Raw genomic sequence first — 22,160 nt, forward strand, 5'->3', positions numbered from 1 at the left:
TGCGATTGGCGGAGAACCCGGAGGCTGGAAGGGGATAATTGCGGCAGACTTTGATTGGTTGAGGCGCGGAGACGAGAGGGATGCAAGAAGCGAGGGCTGATTGGCTGAGGTGGAATCACTCCCTCCGCTGATTGGCTCCCGCTCTGGCCGGCGCTGGACGCCAAGGGGGTTGGTGGGCACGCGGGAGATTCGAACGCACCGTGATTGGCGGAAAGGAGGGTGCTTTCCCGGCGGGCCCCGCCCACTGAGGCCTGGCACCATGGGCCGCTGCGCCACGGGCCCCGCTCCCGCCAGCCAGGCCCAGGCCCAGGCTGAGGCCCAGCCCGGGCTGGTGGATGCGAGGGCCGGGGGGCCTGCAGCACGCTGGTCCCCAGGCTCGTCCGCAGCCTCCCCACAGAACCCTCCTGCCCCCGCCCCCGCCCCCTCCCTGGCGCCCAGGCAAACGGCCCCACCAGCCCGCTGTAGGGACGCGTGGGATAGAGCTCTTAAAAATCCCCCCCCGCCTCCACCCCAGCGGCGCTCAGGGCTGCACATCGCTCCAGCGAGGGGACCGGGCCCAGAGCTGTGCACATCGCACACACCAGGGCAGAGCCACCGAGCTCCGTCTCGGAGGAGGCCGGACGGCGCGGGGTAACAAAGGGATCCCAGCAGAGGGAGGATGAAGTCAGCTGTTGACAGTGCAGTGCTCGTGGCTGAGGCGCAGCGGGCTGTGGAAGCGCTGCAGAGCTTTGGGGGTGATGGAGGAGCGGGGAAGCGAAGGAGCTAGCAGCAGCGTTCCCCGTGTCCTGGACAAAGCATCTTCGTGCCTTTCCAAGCAGACAGCGCTGCCCCTTCCCCTCCCAGCTCAGCTCTGCTCTGGATGGACACTTGTCTCACCCTCTTCCTGCTTTCAGTCTAGCAGGAAGCCGAGAGGACAGACCACAACCAGCGCCCCCCCCCAGCTCAGCACCAGCCTCTCCGGCTCCTGTGGGCGGCGATGGCAGCAGCAGCAGGGGCCCAGACTCTGTGAGCATGGGAAGGCAAAGCTGCAGGCTGGCTGCGACTTTGACCCCAAGGGCTTTGTTTGGCCATCAGAGGAGGGACAGGAGTAGCTGCCAATGGAACAGGAAATAAGCTGAGAGATCACAGACCCTTTTAAGCGGGGTTATTCATTACAAAAAAAATAAACCTGCTCCCCCACAGGCACCAGCCAGGGGATCAGCAGAGCCCAAGTCCCTGGGCAAGAAGTCTGGGGTGAGGTGCGGAGGCAGCTGGCAGCCCGGTGGAAGGGGTAGGTCCATCCTGGCCCTGTGGCAGGCGGCGCTGGGGGCTCATTTGTGCTTGGTGCGAGGGAACTCCTTCCTGCCCTTGTCACGGCCCCCAAAGTAGCGGACCCTGTGGATGGCCTGCAGCTGCTGCTCAATGGTGGCCCTGATGTCCACCTCGTCGGGGATGTGGACGTAGCGGACGTTCCTGCCGGTCACAAAGAGCTCATCCAGGTGGGACACCGTGCCCTGCCTGTCCGTGAAGGTCACCTCGGCCAGCCGCACGTTCATGAAGGCGTCCACATTGGTGATGCGCCCCGTGGCCGTGCTCTCGTCACGGAGGTCCACGGTGGTGACGTGGCCACGCAGGCCCTGCAGCAGGATGACCAGACTGTTCTCGGCGATGGTGCGCTCCTTGACGGAGTGACTGACCTCCATCGCGCAGCTGCGGCGGGGAAGAGGGAGACACCGTGCTGCGCCCCAGCTTGGCGCCTGCCTCCTCACCGCTGGGGAGACCCACCCTCCTCACCTTGCACACTTGTATGCATATGCACCACCCTTTGCACACTCATCTGCACGCTGCCCCTCTCCAGTCTCACTCACATTCACCATGTGCTCCCCCTTGCACACTGGGGCCCTCACTCCCTGCTCCCCTCGCACACTCACTTGCACCCCGCCCCCTTCCACCATTCTCTCCTGTTCTCCATGTGCCCCCCCTTGCACGCACATACAAACCGTCCTCCTGCCCTTGCACGCTCACCCACACGCTGCCTCCCCTCGCCATCTCCTCCCGCTCTGCACACCTCTGTGCAGCTGCCTCATCCCCTTGCACACTCACAGGCTGCCACCATCCCCTTGCACGCTCACCCCCCCTCGCATCGCACTCTCCCGCTTCGCTCCTCCCCTTGCACACGCACCTTGCTCTCCCTCCCCCCCCCCGCACACGCACCCCGCCGCCCCCTCCCCTTGCACGGCCGTGCGCCGATGCCGCTCCCCCCTTGCACGCTCACCCGCCGCCTCCCCCCCCCTCGCACACTCACCCGCGCTCCCCGGCGGCAGGAAGGGGCGGCCCCGCCTGCGCACTGCGCCCGCCCGCCCCGCCCCGGCCCCGCCGCCCGCCCGCCCCGTCCCCGTCCCCGTCCCCGTCCCCGTCCCCGTCCCCGTCGGCAGCCGGGCTGTGCGTAGGCCTTTAATGTCGCTCAGAGCCCGTCCATCAGCGCCAGCAGGTCCTCGCCCTTCCCGGCGCTGGGCGGGCGCGGCTCCGCCACCTCCATCTCCCCCAGGATGCGGGAGAGCTCCGCCCGCCGCCCCAGCTCCTGCGGGAGAGACACCGCCTCAGCCCGCCGGCCCGCCCGCAGCGGGGACCGGCACCGCCCCGGGCACTGGGCTGTACTGGGACGTGCCCAACTGCCCGATGATGCCCGTGAGCCCCTTTAAAAAGGGCTGCTGGCGCCAGGCTGTAACCGCAAGCAGGCAAATGATCCAGGTCTCCATCCTCTGCAGCTAAAAACTTGCTCTAGTATTTGTCAGGTTTCAGGTTCTCTTATTAATTAGTCACCAAATCCACAGGCTTGGCAGCAAATAGTGCCATTGCTTATTTATGAGCTTAATTGAAGTAGGGAAAAAATGTATTTTTTTAAGTTCCTACTCTGGGTGAAACTCGGCGCTTAGCAAGGCAGGAATGATGAGAAGCAAAGATCTGAAACATACTGTACGTACCTGTGTGGCTTCTATGTTGATAACCTTGTAAGATAACTCCTCTGGTCTAGTCAATGCAGCATGTCTTGATTAAAAACATGAAAAGAGTGCTTAATCTCATGAAGACATACAAGTAAATTATAAAAATCCGATTTCACGAGTCTCCTGTAGGCATGAAGTCAGGACAACGTCCCTATTCCTACTAGGCAAATTAATGTATTGACCCAGTTTGGACTTTTCCCTGTCTTAGATTCTTTATGCTACAAGTAGAACAGCGGGAATATCTCTGTAGCTGAGATTAAAAGTAGGTAAAAATATCCTGCAGAAATCACGTAACAAAAAGTCTCCCTACCCTCTACCCTTGTGCTCCCTGCCAGGAGTGGGCTATGGTGTTCAAGCCTGTCAGTCTCATCAACCCCATTGGTTATATTCTGACCTCTGAAATACGTAGATGTATTTGGGAGAGAAGAGAGCTAAAAGGGCTGAAGGGATGGCTCTGTTCCACGGGACAGAACTACACACAGGTCATCACCTGCTGCTGACTGCCAGCGTCACTTGGAGGGAGCAGAAGGCCGGCCAGCACAGGAGACACCAGTCAGGGAAACAGCTCTCCTTGCCGCCGGCCTTAATTAAAAGGTCAAGCCAGGGAAACTGCTTCTCTTTTGTTCCTGTAGGGACCATCTGGACCATAATAATAAAATGCTAAAACCCCTGCTATTCTGTGCCTAAAGCTGTTAAGGGCCAGCTTTAGTCTCCAGGGCTGTCCACATGGCACCACATCACAAACCCCAAACCAAGAAGGACTCGAGCATACTCTTCCTCCTCGTCGGTTGGGAACAAATTCAGTCGAAATCCTGTCTCACTGCCACCAGGTTTCTTGACCTCCAGACCTCCCAGCAGCCTGGCCAAAAAGTTCAGTTCTTCTTTAGCAAGAGGGTTAGGGACTATATTCTCCTGCAGAAAACAGCGATGGGTTCACTGGTCAGGTTACTAGGGAGATGAGGACTGTAATCATTTTTGTGTTTTCTGTTATTACATAAATGTTCTTCAGAGTGATATAAATACATTTCTGTATTGTTAATGGTACAGATTGCGTGGATAACCAGTAATTATCGGCTATATATTTAAAATGGTTGCTTGAATTTATAGACTCAGGACAAGATAATTTTCCAGCTAAATTGAACAGCTGAGAAATCTGTAAAGCCAGCTTTCTGTTTTCTGAAAAGATTAGAATAGAAAGTGAGTACACATTGCATAAGCTTGTGTGTAAGATTCTTTAGGAAAACGTGCCCTTCCCCAAGCTCAAAAGGGACTACGGAGGATTGAATGCATCTCTGAGAACAACAGAACAGGTTTCCCTGAAGTTATCCACAACTGTAGACTAAAGAGATGGGTATTGTTTCCCTGAGAAAGGGGATGAACAAAGGGGAAGACAGTACAACTGTACAGTAAGTGATTTGGAGATGACGGATGTGGGCATTTCACTCAGTGACCCCATCTATGAAGAGACAAGGGAAGCAGAATATAAAATCTGGTGGATGTGGTGAAACTGTTCAAAGGAAACGCTCCCACCACGTGTGACCGGCTGCAGGACTCACTAACACAGACTAGTTAGCCAGTTAACCAGTGACAGGAGCAGAGCAACACTGACCTTTGCATGGGATGCCAAGTTTTTGGATGATCCTGACATGTGTGTCTCTACTGGCCGACTGACACTGTACCTAGAGGGAAAAACACAAGAGGAACAGCAACCTGTTACTTGTATGAGACACAGGAACTGGAGGAAGCAGCACAGTATCTATGATTTTAGAATATTTTTCTGAAGACTGTAAATAACTGAAATGAGAAATTATGGTTCAGTTTTATGGAGTATTGAGGCATTAAAATGTGTGAGTGACAAAGCTGTAAGAAAGAACACTGCTCTCATTCTTTGAATGGAAAAAACTACAGTAAGATAAATGTAGAGAAAAGATTTCTTGAATGCAGTCAAAATTAAATTACATTTTGACATAATATGCAGTACCAGATGAGAACACTTTACTCAGCTCTACTGTAGACATAAATCAAACTTTTGCTCTTTTCCACAGCTCTGTCCTGCACATCTGTCCACATGTGTTCTGTTTCAGGACATCACTTTGTGAAAAAGTCAAGCTGGGAATAGCAAACAGGGCAAAAATACACAAGGCTGAAGATGTGCTTCTGAATAAATCCATAAGCATCAACATTTACTTCATGTTTCTATGTAGGACAAAAATTGCTTACATATTTGTTCCAAGTTTGAGGACTCTGTCTCCATAAAGATCAAAAGATCCTTCCCTTTGTGGAGTAACATAATTTCCATCAGTGGTGAACTCAGTTCTTTTAACTTCATCTCCATTGTGATTAAATACCCTTAAAAACAAGTCATTATTGAAACATATTTAGCAGTTTTATTGCTGATTTTCAACACTGACTTCCTCTGCTTACTGCGCAAGAAAAAGGGGAATAAAACCCTATTCTGTATGTTGGTAATTGCCTATTTTATAGGATAAATTACTAATAGCTAATTTACTGGAATAGAGAATGCCAGAAATGGCTTAGTATTTCATTGCTGGGTGACTTAATCCCAAATCCTGCCCTTTAAATAGTACTTACTGGAGGTTCAGCTATCCACACAACATGAACGACAGTCTAAGTTCGATTCCTATTAGACCTCTGGGACAGACTGTTCCTCTGTGCGCAGCCATACATGCAAGGCACTGCAAACAGTATAAGCAGCGGTTCAGAACCCACCTGATGAGTCCTGGAACTTCTGTACCCCAAGGAACAGGGCCTGATATTGGCAGCACAAAGCGACCATTAGAATTTTGCACTTTATCCTTCAGAAAGATAGAGACCTGCAAAAGAATATTCCACCTTTGAGAAAATCAGTTGTGTATCCTCTGATCCAAATTCTTTGAAGTCTGACCTTGCAGCCTTCCTGCCTAGACTGGGCAAGTTTCCTAGAGATTTTGATGTATATATAGAGAATATGATACAGGCCAAAGCCAGTAATGTAGAATTGTGGTCCAGAGGATGGGCACACTCATCTAACATTAAAAAAAAAGTACTGTTTATGCACTTGAGTATGACCAATTTATTTAGAGAATATCAAGCCCCGTGACTTCAACCTCAGGTTCTGAGTTTCGTATCAAGTTTCTGCTAAAAGGAAAAACATATTTACCAACTAGCAAATCTGTACTTGTAGAGATTCCTTTTTTCATAACATTTTAGAATTTTTGTGTATTATTGCAGTAGATGTACTCAATTTGTGAAATTTTGAAGACTGAAATTACAAGCACATCAGGATGACTGAAAAGCATAAGTAACAAAACCAAACCTACAGTGTAATTATCCCACTATACCTTCGTATTCTAGCCACAAACTCCCTTTCATTCTTACTGACTAGTTGTATTGGGCTCTTACCCTTATATGCATGTCCTGAAAAAAAAGGAGGAGTGTTTGCCTGATGAGCTGAAATTCTCCAGCAGAGAGACAGCTGTACGTCTGGAAAAGAAAAAACATCACATAAGGCTTTGCAAGTGTCCCATGTCCAAGCCAGGTAAAGGTGGAAACCAGTACATCAGAATACTGCTGGCCACAAAGGGTACATGTGTGTCAGGGGAGGGAGAAGTGATATAAGGGGGGCTGCTGGTCATTATCAGCCGTTATTATCTGTGACTAAGAGTCTGATTCAATTTCTGCTGAAGTCAGTGGAGACTTTGATTGGGCTGAATAAGCAATGTATTGATTTAAACTGGGCCAGCAGAAAAATAACACTTGACTCGTAGACATCTCCCTCTCCAGAAGCCCTTTGGAAACATTTCATGACTTCCCAGAACTTGACTTTTTCTGAAATCAGTCCCTTTACTGGGACACTCATATTTTTTTTCCAAAGAATTACAGCAGTTACAAGAGCAAAATTTGCTAACTGGGAGACAAATTTGTTTCTTGCAGGTTAAAAAGTGGGGAAGGTTATTTGGATGCTTCTCTGAGGTTGAAAACATATCAACCTCTATGCTTGATATGGCACTTACTGAGGTAGTATTTAGTCTCTAAGATTACCTTGAAAGAGAAAAAAAAATATTTCAAACCACAGCATATCCCACCATTTTTCTAAGGATTCTTACTTCAATCAGCTGTCGGAAAGTTTCGTCCACCTGGTTCAGAATGCCAGGGGAATCGCGTATGAAATCCTTGATTGCATCCAGGTGATTGAATGTGACCAGCAGAATGTCTTTGGGCCGAGGGCACAGCAGCACTTGGTATTTGAAAGCCATAGTCATAAGGTCATACAGCTGCAAAATAACACGGGGAAATTTTGGTTCCATCACAACAGAGAGCGCAACACTGCTTAGGTAACTTCATGCTGATGTAGAAAGGGATTTAGACACTTAGGCTAGCACCTGCCTATGGTAAGAAGAAACATTTTAGCTTTGTTTCCTAAGAAAACAAGACCTCTGCAATCACATTGTCTGCCCTCCTGCTGCCTTTAAAACTACTGCCAATTTTAACACCACTGACACCCAGGTAGAGGTCTCGCAGGTAATCCAGTTCCTACAGTTTTTTTCAAAATTGTCGGCTGGATATACTGTTTGCAGGCAAAAATTCTAGCACCTGCAACTGCAGAACAGTGAGTATCAATACAGAAATATCTATGTTTATACACACCCACATATGTATATATTTTAATATATGTGAAGAAATATGATAAAGCATGCTTACTGAATGTCTTAAAATCAAGCATTTAGCTATTAAAGCAGAAACACTTAGTTCTGAAGTATCTGATACTACCATGGATTTCCCCAAAGCTTCCTTGGCTGAGAACTGTTTTTACAAAGACAGCAAATGGACAGAGGGCTGTTACAATACACTTCAAAATTACAGTGACGTAAAGCCACGTACTAATTACCGCAATCAGAAACTTGTGAGTGGTAGCACAGAAGTACAGCACAGTCAGGACCGGGCAGGTGGTCATTTTTACCTTGTCCATGCTGGCCTGGTTCAGTCTCATGATTGAAGCATGAGCTAGCCGGTCATACACTGTTCGCAGGGCTTTCTTGGAATAGAGTTCCTGTGGTTTAAACAGCTCTTCCATAAATTTTTTATTGAACATGGTTGTGATGATGTCATTCATAACTGCAAAGACAAAGAGTCTCCGTTTTTTGCTTCAGAAACAACACATTCGTCTGATTCATTCCACACTGAGAACTTGGACACTGACAGCTGCAAGGATTGACATGAATGCTTACCTGTGAAAACTAGGTACACAGCCACAAAAGAAAAGAGGAGGAGGAACATCACTTCTTAATGTCAACATTTTTCTCAATCCCACATTGGCCTAAGTGAGCAGCACGGTTCCTGCTGACTGTCCCCAGGGGCAGAAATGCTACCTGAGCTGCAGACAACAATCCCTGTTTTCCAGTGGGAATACGTCCGGTTTTGTTGCCTTGTTTTTACAGTAGTGGTTAGCACTTCCCCCCTTTTAAATATTTTATATATATATATATAGGCTGCTCTGGCATTTATTATCTATAAAAGCTACAGTTTTGCTGCCCAAGAAGACTGTTTTGCATGACTCTAGATTTTTGCAAGCTATAGCTAGCTGACTCTGCCTGTTCTCTCCTTAGCCTTTGACACTATTAGTCAATTTTTCCTTCTAAACAGAAGCTCCTGAGTGATTCAAGGCTCCTTGTAGTATTTGTGTTAAACGGATTAACACTTGACAAGTATTTAAGGAAGCATTTATAACACTGGAATCTATGTCAGGCCATCCAGGACTCTTACACAGCAACATCTGTGGACACTAGAGCAGTTCAAAAGCACAGAACTCTAAGCTTCCTTATGCATGCTTCATTTGTTTATGTGTAAATTTAGACATGGAATTGTTATGTGACTTACTCAAGAGTATGTAGAGATCAGGAGTGCTGAGCATAAGGGCTACACTCTGGTTATCAAGCTTTTAGTGCAAAGAAGACAGAAACCATTTTGCAGTGATTCAGGCAGATGCAGTATCTTAGCTTTTGTGCTGGATCTGATATTTTTATCATACACCTGATAGATTCTACAGAGTTATCATAAATAAGCATTTATTCCTCTATCAAAAAATGTTAAATAAAAAATTCAATTCATAGATTACTCTACAAGCATGAATTTTCCTAAGCAGATGACTGTTACTGAAGCTCCTAATGCCAGCTGATTCTTATGGATTAGAAAAATATCAGCAGAAGTAATAAAAAATCCCCCAAACCAGGAAGTGAACATACACCTAGTGGCAGAGATCAGCTATTTGAAGTAGTGCTATAATTCTTCACTGGTGGGTTAGACACCTGGCTTTTCACAACCATGGTACTGAAGCTACACAAACAGCCCAAGGAAAGTCAATGTCCCGGTCACTTCATCTTTTCTTGGGTGATTAACTCTCTGGGGAACATTGCCAGGTATGCTGTAGGTGCTGAGACCCTGGACACGGACAGCTGTTTTCCTGAGGGCAAGTGCCTTCTGATGCGATGCTCTCTCCCTACTTAAACCTCATCTTTACAGGTTTTCTTCTGCACTGGTGTACGCCACTGGTGACACGCGCATTTCAGCAGCCATTGCACTGTACCTAACAGGGCTCACTAGTTCTTGTTTTAAATAACCCAAAATACAGACAGGTCTCAGCTCAGTTTCTGAGCAGCATGGATTACAAATACACCTAATTACAAATGGGAATAAAAATTCCCTCCTCTTCCTCCCTTCCTTTCAAATAAACTGTCCATAAACTAATCCCTACTTGCAGTCTGAGGCAAAAATCCTCACTTTTTTCAGTGGAGAAAACGAAATAATTTAGTATTGTATGTATTAGTATACATTTCATTTTACAAGTAATCAGTTATGACAAAAACAAGAACTTCTGCCTTATACTGCTATCAAGAAATATATTTTTAAGTTGCTTGCATATGTTGTCCACACAAAGGCTTCTCCTCCATCTTCGGAGAGTCACCAATAACCCAAACTGTCAGGAGACAGACAATGTCCCAGTATGCTGACTGTGGCTGGTAGATATTCACAATGGAATTGGAAGATCTGTGTTAACCACACACCAAGCCTTACATAAATTATCTTCTGAAATTAAAACCCTCTTGTATTGGCTATAAAAAGAACCAAGAAAGACATAAAAAAATAACGGTAAAGGGCAAATCTCACACGGTATGTTTGATAATGACACAGCAAAGAGATCTCAGAGCACAGGTAGTCCCTAGGGAGATATTTACACTGCTCTAACAATGGAAAATAACAAAGAAAGGAGCGTTAGCTCAGGGAAAATGGCACGCCAAGCAACATAGCATAAAAGCAATTTAGCAGAGAGGGGTTTCATCAACTGGGATGGGGAGAGGGAAACCAAGTATAGACAATGCGATGGACAGAAGAGAAGCTGAGGATTTACGGTGGCTTTTGCCTACATGTGCCATGTCACCGGTGACATACACGTTCCAATGTCTAGTGCGCTTTCATGTAACATGGCTCAGATGCATGACATGAGACTGGCGTCTTTATGTCTGGATTATGCTCATGCTTCTTGAGGACATTCAAGGCAGCAGAGGGAATGTTAAGAGTCCAAAACAGTCACACATTCTACTTTCAATAGGTTTATAGTTCGTAACAAGGTCAAAGGCAGGTGAAGCCGCCTTGTCATGGCTTCATCAGCAATAGACTCGGCTGGTTACTCTATCGTAGCTCTTCAGAGACCGCCCCAAGAGCAGTGTTCATAGCCAAACTTTTCTCTCTCAAAAGAGAAGCTGATTGGTCAACACAGGATCTGCATCTGTGCCGCTACCATGTAAATACAATAAAGCGGGCTTTTGTACAGCTTGTCATCATTTTGGATGTGATAAAAGAGGAATACGGAATCTTTCAGGCTTCTGAGATATTAAATGCTGGAAAAAAGAGTTCTTGGAAACAGCACATAATGGTAGCAAAAAAAAAGCCGGGGCAAACTCCAGGATACCAATATTTACCTTCAGTAAACATTCAAAACCTACAAACAATGCCTATTTTGGAAAACATGAATCATAACCCTGATCTCTCTTAAAAAAGGGCTGCTCAAAAAGATACTGAAAGTTCTACTTGTGTTCACTTAGCAAAAAACCTGAGATAATTAAAGAGATTTCTTTCTTCATCCAGCTCCTTACCACACCCTTGCTGGAGGCTGCCATTCCAAAGCAGAGTCCAGAAGGAAACGCACACTCACACCTCAGCTGCTCCACTGAAGAACCTGATGTCTCAGCTCAAACCCACCTTCAGGGATAATTTCAGTCAAGATGAGCTTGGCTGAAGTGTGGGTACCTGCTCCTTTATGATGACTCTGCTGCAAGGGTGGTGACCGCTAGCAGGGATAGATAAGCAGCTAGGATGGAAATGCCTTAAATCTTTCCTGGAGTTCAACTGTCAAAACCCTAAGCAATGAATTAGAAAAAACTTAGAAAAATGCAGTATACGTAGTATTCCTGCATTTAAGCAGAAAAACAACCTTCACAATGCTCACAAAATTATATGCTTGCATTAATATGATGCCAGTAAAATGCAAATATCATTTTGGCTAGAAAGACCACTATGATAAAAAGTTTTTATCTATTTATAGTCTTTGTTAAATTAGCAACTTATTTTTGAAGCCATATGATTTTGAGACATTGTCTGTTTTTTCTAAGATCTATACTTATAGTGCATTTTAATGAACAGGTGAGTATTATTATTTGTCTTTGACACTATGACTAGAAGGCTGCAGGAACAGCATACAGTGTGTTCACATACGATGAGCCTCATGTGTGCATGTAGTGGTGTTCGTCTACTGCATGCAGCTAGAAGATTACAGTACCTCGTTTCCTGTCCACATCTGTCCATTCATCTACACGAAGCATATAAAACAAAAACATCAGTTCAAGAAGTAAGAACAATAGTTTCAAGGAGAATAAAATAAATAAACTAAAAAAAATAATCTAACTAATGGACTTTGGTTTTTCTCATCAGCATTCAGTGCTTAACAAGAATGAACTCTTCTGTTACTTGACATCTTTCACTTCCAAGGAGCGCACAAAAGATGAAACCATGCCCTCCCCTTGGAAAAATTCTTCTTGCTTCAATGGAGATAAAATTTTACCCTTGATTGAATATTAGCATGTTTTGCAGTTAGCTTGGAAAGTTCAGCTGTTTTTCTGCACTTACAAGTGAACAATATTTGAACGAACAGTTTTAAGCATTAACAAACACCTCAATCTGGATGAAACCACATCTCAGTAAAATTAATTTCTGTCTTTTTGAAAGATAAAATACATGTGTGGATAAACTAGTACAGATCTAATTCTCCTGCTGAGATATTCCACCAACTATGGCTAATTTAGTTTAAGCTCTAAATTTAGACCTACATGAACAGTAGTAACCTTTTGTCAGCTCATTCTTTGAAGACAGACATGAATAATTAAAAATCACACTGCTGTAGTGAACCCTTTGCTATTGTTTAACACTTCTTCATATAGGATAGGCAGGAGAAGGAAAAAACGTAACAACCTCTTCAATACTGAGTTAATATTGAGTTGATTTTTTATTACAAAATAATAACGCTTCCCAAAGCGCATTCCCCATCCCATGACAGGAAGCTGCAAGAATTTTTAAAAGCAAAGCCGTTTTAATTTCTAAGTGGTAAACAGAGTTGCTCAGCTGTAAGCTGGAATTTTTGTGCACGCATGTGAACACACAGGACTCTACTTTTACAATAATTTTGACAAAATGCTAGACTGACAATTTTTTATAAAAGCTGGACACGGGTTTCAGGAGCCATATTTATGTTATTTGAAGTTTTTCTTAATTGGGTATGCTGCTTCTGCACAGGCTTTACAAAATCATTCCTGGAAACTACTTCCAATTGCAAAACAATCTGGTCTTCCTGAAACAGCTCAGGACCTGGACTGAGATGCCCAAATTCTGAGTTACTTTGATTCCAAAAGTGTATTCCTGAAGCTCTAACCTCTGAAACAAGTAGAGAAACACTGAAATGTATTTCAATTTCTACCTTATCTGTATGCATTTCACAAATTAGCTTCAGTAATATTTTCAGGCAGTTATTACCACAGAAACTTCATGAGAGCTGATTAACTCAGTAGGCTTTACTTGAAATTTAAGACAAGAAACACACACACGATTAATTACTGTGACAGAGCTGTTGTGGCGGGGAAACTACTTGCCCAAGACTCCTTTTGATGGCAGACACTGATGCTCTGTTACTTTTCAAGCATCTTTCCAGTAACAGCACAGCAAGTATATTCGCATTTATTCCTGTACTCGGTTAGGAGAGCCAGCACCACAGGCGTGGGGGCCCGTCTCTTTGCCGGGGCACCGAGACCGACCGGGCTTTGGAAAGAGCCGACGAGGGAGAGCGGGAGGAGCGGCGGGCACGGTGGGACGGGCACCGGGACCGCAGCTGTGGCAGTGCCGCTCCTCCCGTCCCCCGGGGCCGCTCCACCATCGCCAGCGACGTCCCGGCGCTCAGCCCGGGACAGGCCGCAGGGAGAGGCCCCGCACGGCACGGACAGGCCGCGGGACCCCGCGGCGGGCAGCCCCCGGCGCAGGCCCGGCCCCGGCCGCCCGCCGCTCACCTTTGCGGGCCTTCTCCCCGGGGATGCTCTGGGCGCGGAGGCGCTGGTCCAGGATGTAGAGCATCTCCCCGCCCAAGTTAAGGAAGAGCAGCGGCAGCGTCCGGGCCGACATGGCGACCGCCGACCCCTCCGCCGCCGCCGCCGTCGCCGGGCAACCACGGGGCCAATCGGGAGACGCCGTCTTGGCCGGCCGGGGCGCGCGTGCAAGCCCCGCCCCTGCGCCTGCGCCTGCGCCGCCCGGTGCGCGTGCACGGCGCCTCCGAGGAGCGTGCGCGGCCGCGGGTGTGGTGCGCGAGGAAAGCGGCAGGATTTGTAGGGAAATGATTAAACCGAAGTAATTTTAATAAATAGCAAAGGGCTCAGCGCTGGCGGGGGGCTGCCGGGGTAACCGCACACACCACGGCCAAGGGGAACTGGGGCGGTTTTGCTGGAAGCCACAGAAGGGCGGGCAGCAGGCGCCGGGGTGGTCGTACTGGTGATTCTCCTTGAGAAACCACCGTTGGTGTTTTCGGTGTAACACACGAAGTCGCCAAGTTGGAGAGGGATAGAGGGATGATGGCCAGAGCACAAATATAAATGTGTAAGTCCGCTGGGAAACTACAGACTTGATTATTCTACAGCTGCAGAGCTCCGAATCGACCCGCGTTTTCCTGTGAGAAGGAATGGCACTTTGAGCTACCGTCAGGGCTGCTTTCTTTCCAAATAAGCAGTATTTTGCCTCATTCTCTCTCCTCATTTGTCATCCCGCAGCCCACGTTCCCGCCGAGCAGCCGGGTCAATGCTATCTGACAGCACGGTCCTACCAGCAGGCGGTGACAGGAGAGGGACGGTGCTGACTGCTCGGGGGTGCTCTCACTTGGAGACATCCCTGCCCAAGGGGCTGCAGCCCCCCCAGGTCCTCCTCTCACACAGATCGAATTGCTCACACCACAGCCCAGCGCACCAGCCTTAAATTAAACTTCTAAAACACTTAAAACGCCCGTTGCACTTTTCCGGGTGCTCACCGTGACGCAGACCATGCATGCACAGAAGCAAAGAGGCAACATGTCTTCAGGTGGTCATTTATTGTTAGAAAGCGGCTGCGTCAGCCTCAATGTGCCACTACACGGGTGTCCCCTCGCACTGCGCCTCTTTCTCCTTGGCAGCTCTCACTCTCGCTCGCCACTCTGTTCTCTGCTTCAGCCTCTCTGAGGCTTTCAGCTTCTGCGCCTCCTGAAAAACCTGTGGGAAGAGCATAAGGAGGTGAGAGAAGGGGAGAGACAAAGCTTCCTGCTGCTGAGCAGAGCCGCTCCACCACTGCTGCCTTCTGCAGCATGGAGCCGAGCTCCTGCAGCAGAGGCCAGGAGGCACGCTGTGCAGCAAGACCATCTCCTTCCTGTGTGCCTCCTCCAGGACGCCAGCCAGCCCTGCTTTCAGGGTATGATTCGGAGGTATTCCGTTCTAGCTACCCAGTTTTTTGGTTATAATTTCACTGGACCGAAGTTTAGTATTTACAGACTGAAGTCACATCCAGCTTTTTGATTCTGCTCAGTTATACCGAGAGGTATTGCACATCAATGTATTTAAAGCAAATGAAAGTAGACAGTGGGTGTATCTACATTTCTGTTCCAAAGCTACCGTCAAATATAACTGTCTCACATATTAGTTCCCATACCAGGCTTTGAAAAAAAGCTGGTTTGAATCATACCTTTCTGAGCAAACTAGTAGCACAATCTGAAGTTCTCAAGTGCAGCACATGTGTCACTGCCTGCTACATAACTGTCTTTCATGAAGCTCTTTGCTGAGCTTGTGCATTTCTCTACAGCCATTATCACTGTCTTGAATCATCAGATTCAAAGCATGGATTAAAAGGACTTACTATCAGTCCTTTCCGACTGTCTTAATTGTGCCCTTCTACAAAGAGATTTTTTTCCTACTCCAGCTATGTGTCTCTCTCCAGACTGCTCCATACCTTGAGACAGAAAGCCTTCTTCACAACCCAGCGCTTGGTGACCCTTCTGGAGTAGGGAGGGGGTAGGGTGTACTGGATATTCAGCTGCTTGCAGGTGTTTTCAAAGGTATCATAGCGGACACGGCGAAGATATGCCAGTAGTTTCTTCCGGCGATCTATATCCATCAGCATGCGACGGCGGTTACTTTTATCCTGCAAAGGACTTAACATTCACTAGATTGCAGGCAGTTTATACTTCCATTCCAATAAATTACTTAGAATAGACTAGATTATGGCTGAAAGGAAACAATCAGGTTAAGGACAGTATCTTAGAACAATTTTTCTTGGCAGATACAGCAAGCACATTAGGTCACTACAAGGAGATCCGAGAAGACTTAATTTACTTTTCACTGAAATTGCTTTCTTCATTCTGTGTCTGCACCTTCCTCCCCCAATCCTGAAGGCTGTTTTCAACTTGTATGCAGTTTCAGGCAGTGGAAAAAGCTGCAATGGCTTGGAGGCAAAGGCTGTAGGGAAGGTCTACTGGCTAAAAACTCTGCTTCCCCTGAAATGTATTATTCTAGAAATAACACAGAAGCATTTACCTTTGTTTTTCCAGAAATTAAATGTGAAAATAAATGCCACTTGTCTCTATCTGACCATTTGGGTTGTTCTTTGGAAGAGAATAAGCGTAGCTCAAGCCATGCCATTCAGGGCAATCCCCCATGGGAGAAATTTCCTATCCTATACAAGCAATTTGTGTAAAAAGCAGGTTTCACCCAAGTAATTTCAAAAGGTCTCTACTGCTGAAACATTTGGTACAACTTCTGACTTCTTATAAAAACTGAATTCTATTCTGTTTTACCATTCAAACTTTTATGATTAACAAATAATTATGCACTTTTTTCAAATGCAGTTCATGAATCCACTTCCCACCTTTTGCACTGTATAAAGAGTCTTTAATATATCTTGTTCATAAACTCATAATTGTGATGTTTCGAATTTGGGCGCTGAAGTCAGGTAGCTTTAGGTAGGAAAGTGATCATTATGACATTAACACAGTCCTGTCTGCTAAGCATTTGCATCGGCAGAACAAAGAGAGAATACAGCTGCTGAAGTGATAACAGTAATTACATTGAAAACTAAGCAGTGAAGCCACATCTGCAGCAAGGATAAATTTAGTTAACCTCCATTCAAAGGTATCTGCTCAGCCATTTCCACCAATCCTGTAACAAAAAAGAACACGCTCGCTCCATATTTCAGTCGGTGAGAACACAGCTGTGACTGAGCCAGCAGTTTCCCAGACTGGCACCAGGGGACAGTTATAACTATTTTATAAACGTTCTTAGGAAAGCCATAATCCCCAGAATTAAAATCCTTTTGTTCTAAACTGAGAAAACAACACGAACAGCTGCTGTCTCAGACATGTGGGCTCTGATTACTGACAGTTACCTTGGGATGCCTCTGAAGATGTTCCTCATAAGTGCGTATCTTGGCAGTCAACGCAGCAACTATAAAGAACAGACAGAGGAAGCCGAGTGAGAGCAGCAGCCTTCCAGGGTATCATTTGCATTCCCGTCAAATTGCCAGTTGAGGACTGCTGTTCTTATGGGTACCCACTGCACCACAGCAAATATTACTGCACGGCCCTCTGAACGAGTGCAAAACAAACCACAAAATATAACCTACATAACCCGAGTCAAAACTATTGCTGTTATGAAGCTGTTTAATTAGAGGTTAAAATTGTAACAACAGATCATCTGAATTTATCTGTAAAATGCCTCTTGCACTCACTTAATTACTGGTGACTTCACATTCATTTCACCACTCATTTCACTTCACTTGGTTTAAGCTTTGGAGGAACACACAAAATTAAGAGTTTTTTTCTAAGAGCAGCAGCCTGCTCTTTGTGATTTCAGGCTTTGGAGAAAGCTGCTGAGAAACTGAAGGCCTTTATTAATGATAAAGGAGTGCATCTTGGTCAATGGCAGCGTGGCCTTCATCCTGCACCGTCCCTACACTGTGCTTCAGCCAGAGCTCTCTGATGCAGAGGGAAATTTGGGTTCCATGGCTAAATCTACTTCATTCTGGTAATGAATGCAGTGGAATGCTTCCTGTCATATAAGCACTTCAAGCAGAACAATGCACATGCTGCCTTTGGAGGGTGAATATGGAGTAGGAATTTGGAAAGCACCCTAGCAGACATCTGCCAGTAAGTGTACGCACTGCCTCTGCAGCATTCCCAAATCCTGAACAGGTCCTTCAGGGCGCACTGCAGGCTACCTGCCTCTCGGGTGCTCTCCTGAAGGAGCTTCTCCTAACCAATACAGGAAACTTGAAGTGCTGGGGTGGGAATAGCTGAATAAAAGCAGAGATGTATCATCTGCCAACAATGCCCTTCTACTTTTTTAACTTACCTTGCACCTCAAAGGAGCCATTGTCGTTGGGAGACCTTCTGACCTTCTCCACCAGCTGCTGTGTCTTTATTTTCATCTTCTCCTTCTGTGGATAACAGAAAAGAGCTTGTCACTTTCTCAGGAACACTGAAGGTCTGAGACACCCCAGCTTTCTTCCCAAATGCCCAGATAAAGGCTTTGTGATTAATAGCTTTACTCAATGTCCATCGTAAAATGTGTAAAAAGCGCTGCAACAAAGGACCTGCTGCTTGCAGGACAGTGCTCAGAGTACAGCAGCAAAGAAGCACAAAAAGATCTCAGCAGAGCAGAGCATCGCCACTGTTCAAACCGAGAGTCCAGGCACACCCTTCTTCTGTCATCCTGGGAAGAAGGGTGTTGAAGAGGCCCTGCTGCTTTCGTGAACAGAAGAGAGAACTGAAGCTGATCTCACATGGCACCAGCTCTTACTTTTCGCATCTTTTTAAGCTCAAGTGGTAAGCAGCAAGAAATGGCAAGATCTTTGTGCGACCTTATGATTTGCTTACTTCATTTTCTGGGCATACAAAAAGTAAAATTAATTTGAAGAACATCTGCTGTCCAGTGTACTATTTTCTGGAACACAGACCAACCATCAGCAGTAACATAACACAGCTCACCTCCCCTATGATTGCCTAGTATTCTCTCATTTTAGTATGCAATTTTATCATAAAGATGACTGCATGATAAATTTTAAGAGCATACAAGACTTATCACTCTCATGTATTTAATAGTCCTAGATTTACAGTTACCAAGCAACACTTAAAAATAAAGTGAAGGGTATTTAACAATATAGACATGTCTTATACAAATGTGCTCACTAAATCCTCTAGTCTTTTATGCAAGTAGAATGAAACTAACCTGGCTTGCCATTTCCAGTGACAACAGTCTTCTCACTACATCATCAACACTGCAAGGAGATTGCAGATTAGTTTATAAACTGGAAATGAAGTATATTTAACAACAGAAATCAGGTTAGGTTTTCAGAACGTACTAACTTTTCTCAACTTTTATTCTACAAATTTACAGCAACTTTCCTCCCCTCCCAAACCTGTCAGCCATAAACCGTTTCTTGCATTCCTAAGGAAGATCATGGCTGAGATTACAGAAGCATCGAGTAGATTTGCCGCTGTGGGAAGCACAGTTATTTCAAATGATGATCAAGTCTTATCAATTCCAAAAACATTACATGCAAACTGGGTGCTGAAGATTAACCCCCAACTAAGTGTGCAAGGACAAAAGAATTAATTTTAAGACTGGCTCCTTCAAAGATCTGTGAAAGTCTCAATTACACCACTGGGGGTTCTCCATGCACCACACATGAGCAGTTCTGGAATCAGAGCATAAAACCAATAAACTCCAGGTCCAAATTTCAGCAGCAGACATTCATTTTGAGTTGTTTAACTACACAGTCTCTAGCACCTGAGTTCAAGACAGGCACAGATTGTTTCTTTGAAGGTTATTTCTAGTATTTCAAGATTATTTCTTTTTTCTGTGGACTACAAAGTCCATAGAAGATGCAAGCAACCAACACTTGAATCTTAATCTTACATTCAGTAAACAAAACACTTACATATCTCTAATCAGTGGCTGCTTTTGCAAATTTGATTTTCAAAAGGACTTTGCAATTTTTGTGCTAAACTGCATAGCAGTGACCACAACATTAATTACCAAGCAGGTGACAGCTTCCACTTATTGTGGTTGTGTGCACCTAAGGTACAAATCTCTTCTCTGAAGAGAACAGTCATTCCCTTTCCCTGTATCATACCTATTTATTATTGGGACATTGGCATAATCTTTCTTCAGCATTGTGGGAGGAAGATCATCCAAATGGCTGGGGATGTCTACAAAGAGAAGATTAACTTTTGAGGAAGAGCAGTACAAAGTCAGAGTTCAGAACATGCTTGCAAATTAGATCAGAGGAAACAAGCTGCAAAGAAAACAGACTGCATGCTCCAAATAAGAAGGAAGAACTTCAGAGATCAAGCTGAAGTGGCAGGAATTGAGTGACTACAATTGAGTCTAGTCTCTCACCTTCAGCTCTCTGGATTTACAACATGGTGTATAGTCCACTAAGAGCAGTGGACTAAAGTGATGAAGACAATTGCTAATTTCCCACACGTTAATGAGCTGCTGAATTTTCTAAGCAACTTTTGAGCTTCCAAGGACAGAACCACAAAAAGTTTTACAAAGGGACCTTATGAAGTTTCTAGTCAAATCTCCCCCTTAAAGTGGGACTGTCACCATTTCTTTGTCTATCAAAGCCTTGAAAACCTCTGAGGATGGAGATTCCAGAGCCTCTCTGTGAAGCTGCACTGCCTTCCCAGAGAATCCTTTTTCCTTTTGTGTCCAGCCAGAACATCTCCAAGCTGCTATTTGGGACCACTGCCCCTCATTATACCATTTGGCACTACCAAGAGTCTGGCTCCCTCACCCTTGTAATTACCCATCGAGAAGTTGCAGGAATCCTGCAACAGGGATCATATTTCCTCTCTCTTCTAAAGTTGCAGAGCTCACATGAAAGTGAAAACCACTAATTTCTCCAAATACCCTCTCTTCCTGTGGCATTAGGGTACAATTCTGATAATATCAACAGTAAAACATTTTGCCACGTCATCCCATTCATCCTGACATACCTTTCCTCTTTCTTCTCACAGGTCTGGCGTAACATCTGGCTGTCTGAATAAAGGGACTGCAAACTTGATGGAAAAAAACAAAGATTTATCAGACTTGTGTCCACTTTTTTACCTATGTACACACTAAGTATTGCCCGGTCTGTACTAGAAAACTGGTAAGAGTACTTAAGACTCCAAGGTGATCAGTGGCCAGCCAGGTCTTTTGTCCCAAAGGAGTGTGGAACAGTTCAGTGTGGTTCTCACACACGTGCTGAAACAAATGGGCAATGCTGTGCTGCTTCAGGGTGATCTGAACACAAATGACGAGAAGAACATAGCAGCAGGAAGAGATTACAGACACTGAGCAGAACGTGTGAGGGCTCCTCAACTGAACTGTGTTCATTTGAAGGGTTTAAACTAATTCAAGTAATTTCGTGTGTGAGCTATGTGGGCTGCTCTGGACTACCCCAGCTGCAGAGCGCAGAGGCAGCGAGGCCTAGACACAACCTTTGACCACCACAGCTTTGTACAGATGAGAACATTCAGCAGCAGCCTGAATTGAGCTGTTCTTTGACCTTTCAAGAACAAACTCTTCCAACTGCTCTTTCAGGGCCCCTGCTACTGGAACCAATATCTGCTTCAGGTTATTTACCTGTGCCTCAAATGTGTTTTCAAGTACAGACTTTGCCAGTAAACGTACCTGCCTGCAAACGAAACTGGCTGCGAAGCACGTGAGCTCAGCTCTGGATCTGTTAGGCACCAGAGCTGTGTATGGGCTGCCGGCACAGGCGGTGAGCGCAGGGTGCTGCACACCCTCCCATGCTTATGCTGCAGGAACAGCATGTGCAGAAGCCGCGCCAGGGCTCTCGTCCACGCCTCGGCCCAGCTCACGGCAGCTTTGCTGGACACCTCCGGCCTCGGAGCCGCCGCCTGAGCTGCTCCAGCAGATCCCCGCCGAGCATGGGGCAGGCGCAGCAGGCAGCCCCCAGCCCAGCCCTCACCCTGGCCCGTGTTCCAGGCACCCCGGCTGCCCCAGCACGGGCCTGGGGACTCAGCCCCGCTGCCCTGAGGGACACCCCGGGGTGCTGCCCGCGCCCTGCCCCCCCAGCAGGGCCCCACGTCCCCTCAGGGTCACCCAGCCCCCTGTTCCCACTCAGGGCCGCTTCAGGCTCCTTCCCCCCCGCCCCAGGCCACCCCGACCCTCGACTCCCCCGTCTTCGGCTCCCGCCCCGGCCTCCTCTTCCTTCGCTTCCCCTTCCACCATCCCTCCCAACGGCTTCTCTAGTGCGGCCCGAGCTCCCCCCACGCCTCACCGGGCCCGCCGCCGCCGCGGGAACTCCCCAGAACGGCGGCTCCGCCGCAGACCGGCCCCGCCAAGCAGCGGCCCAGCGCCGTCCGCAGCGCCAGCATCTCCCGCCCCTCACGGCCCCGCCGCCACGGGCGCCGCCATCTTGCCCAGGCGCGACAGTCGAGCGCCGAGCCAGGGCGGAGGGGCCGAGGGCCGAGCGCGTCGATGGGCGAGGCCCAGATCGGGCGCCCCCCGTCGCCAGCCCGAGCCCCGGCTGCGGCGGAGGGTCCGCGCCCCGCCGGCC

The 22,160-nt window shown here is 46.9% G+C and overlaps 3 protein-coding genes across 4 annotated transcripts; all 3 read right to left on the minus strand.

Moving 5' to 3' along the window:
• Positions 1-1,129: 1,129 nt before the first annotated feature.
• LSM10 (LSM10, U7 small nuclear RNA associated) lies at positions 1,130-1,940 on the minus strand. The gene has a single exon (XM_082494077.1). It carries the CDS (start codon positions 1,680-1,682, stop codon positions 1,311-1,313), a length of 372 nt encoding a protein of 123 aa, XP_082350203.1. The 5' UTR covers positions 1,683-1,940; the 3' UTR covers positions 1,130-1,310.
• Positions 1,941-2,420: 480 nt separating this feature from the next.
• On the minus strand, positions 2,421-13,703 carry OSCP1 (organic solute carrier partner 1; the record flags this gene model as incomplete). Its single annotated transcript, XM_082494141.1, has 10 exons — positions 2,421-2,560; positions 2,964-3,027; positions 3,757-3,896; positions 4,594-4,663; positions 5,205-5,333; positions 5,715-5,818; positions 6,387-6,467; positions 7,091-7,258; positions 7,945-8,099; positions 13,592-13,703. 10 exons carry the CDS (start codon positions 13,701-13,703, stop codon positions 2,444-2,446), a joined length of 1,140 nt encoding a protein of 379 aa, XP_082350267.1. The 3' UTR covers positions 2,421-2,443.
• Positions 13,704-14,640: 937 nt separating this feature from the next.
• Positions 14,641-22,017, minus strand: MRPS15 (mitochondrial ribosomal protein S15). 2 transcript variants are annotated; one of them, XM_082494204.1, is made up of 8 exons: positions 21,882-22,017; positions 20,590-20,652; positions 19,722-19,797; positions 18,815-18,863; positions 17,939-18,023; positions 16,974-17,032; positions 15,543-15,734; positions 14,641-14,812 (listed from the first exon to the last, which is right to left on the minus strand). In XM_082494204.1, the coding sequence occupies exons 1-8, from the start codon at positions 21,976-21,978 to the stop codon at positions 14,693-14,695; spliced, it is 741 nt and encodes a 246-aa protein (XP_082350330.1). In that variant the 5' UTR covers positions 21,979-22,017; the 3' UTR covers positions 14,641-14,692. The 2 variants fall into 2 exon arrangements, with proteins under 2 accessions (XP_082350330.1, XP_082350329.1); XM_082494203.1 differs by lacking the exon at positions 21,882-22,017 and adding an exon at positions 20,755-21,209.
• Positions 22,018-22,160: the final 143 nt, after the last annotated feature.

This window comes from Vanellus vanellus, assembly GCF_965231255.1.
Source record: "Vanellus vanellus genome assembly, chromosome: 22".
Classification (NCBI taxonomy): Eukaryota; Metazoa; Chordata; class Aves; order Charadriiformes; family Charadriidae; genus Vanellus; species Vanellus vanellus.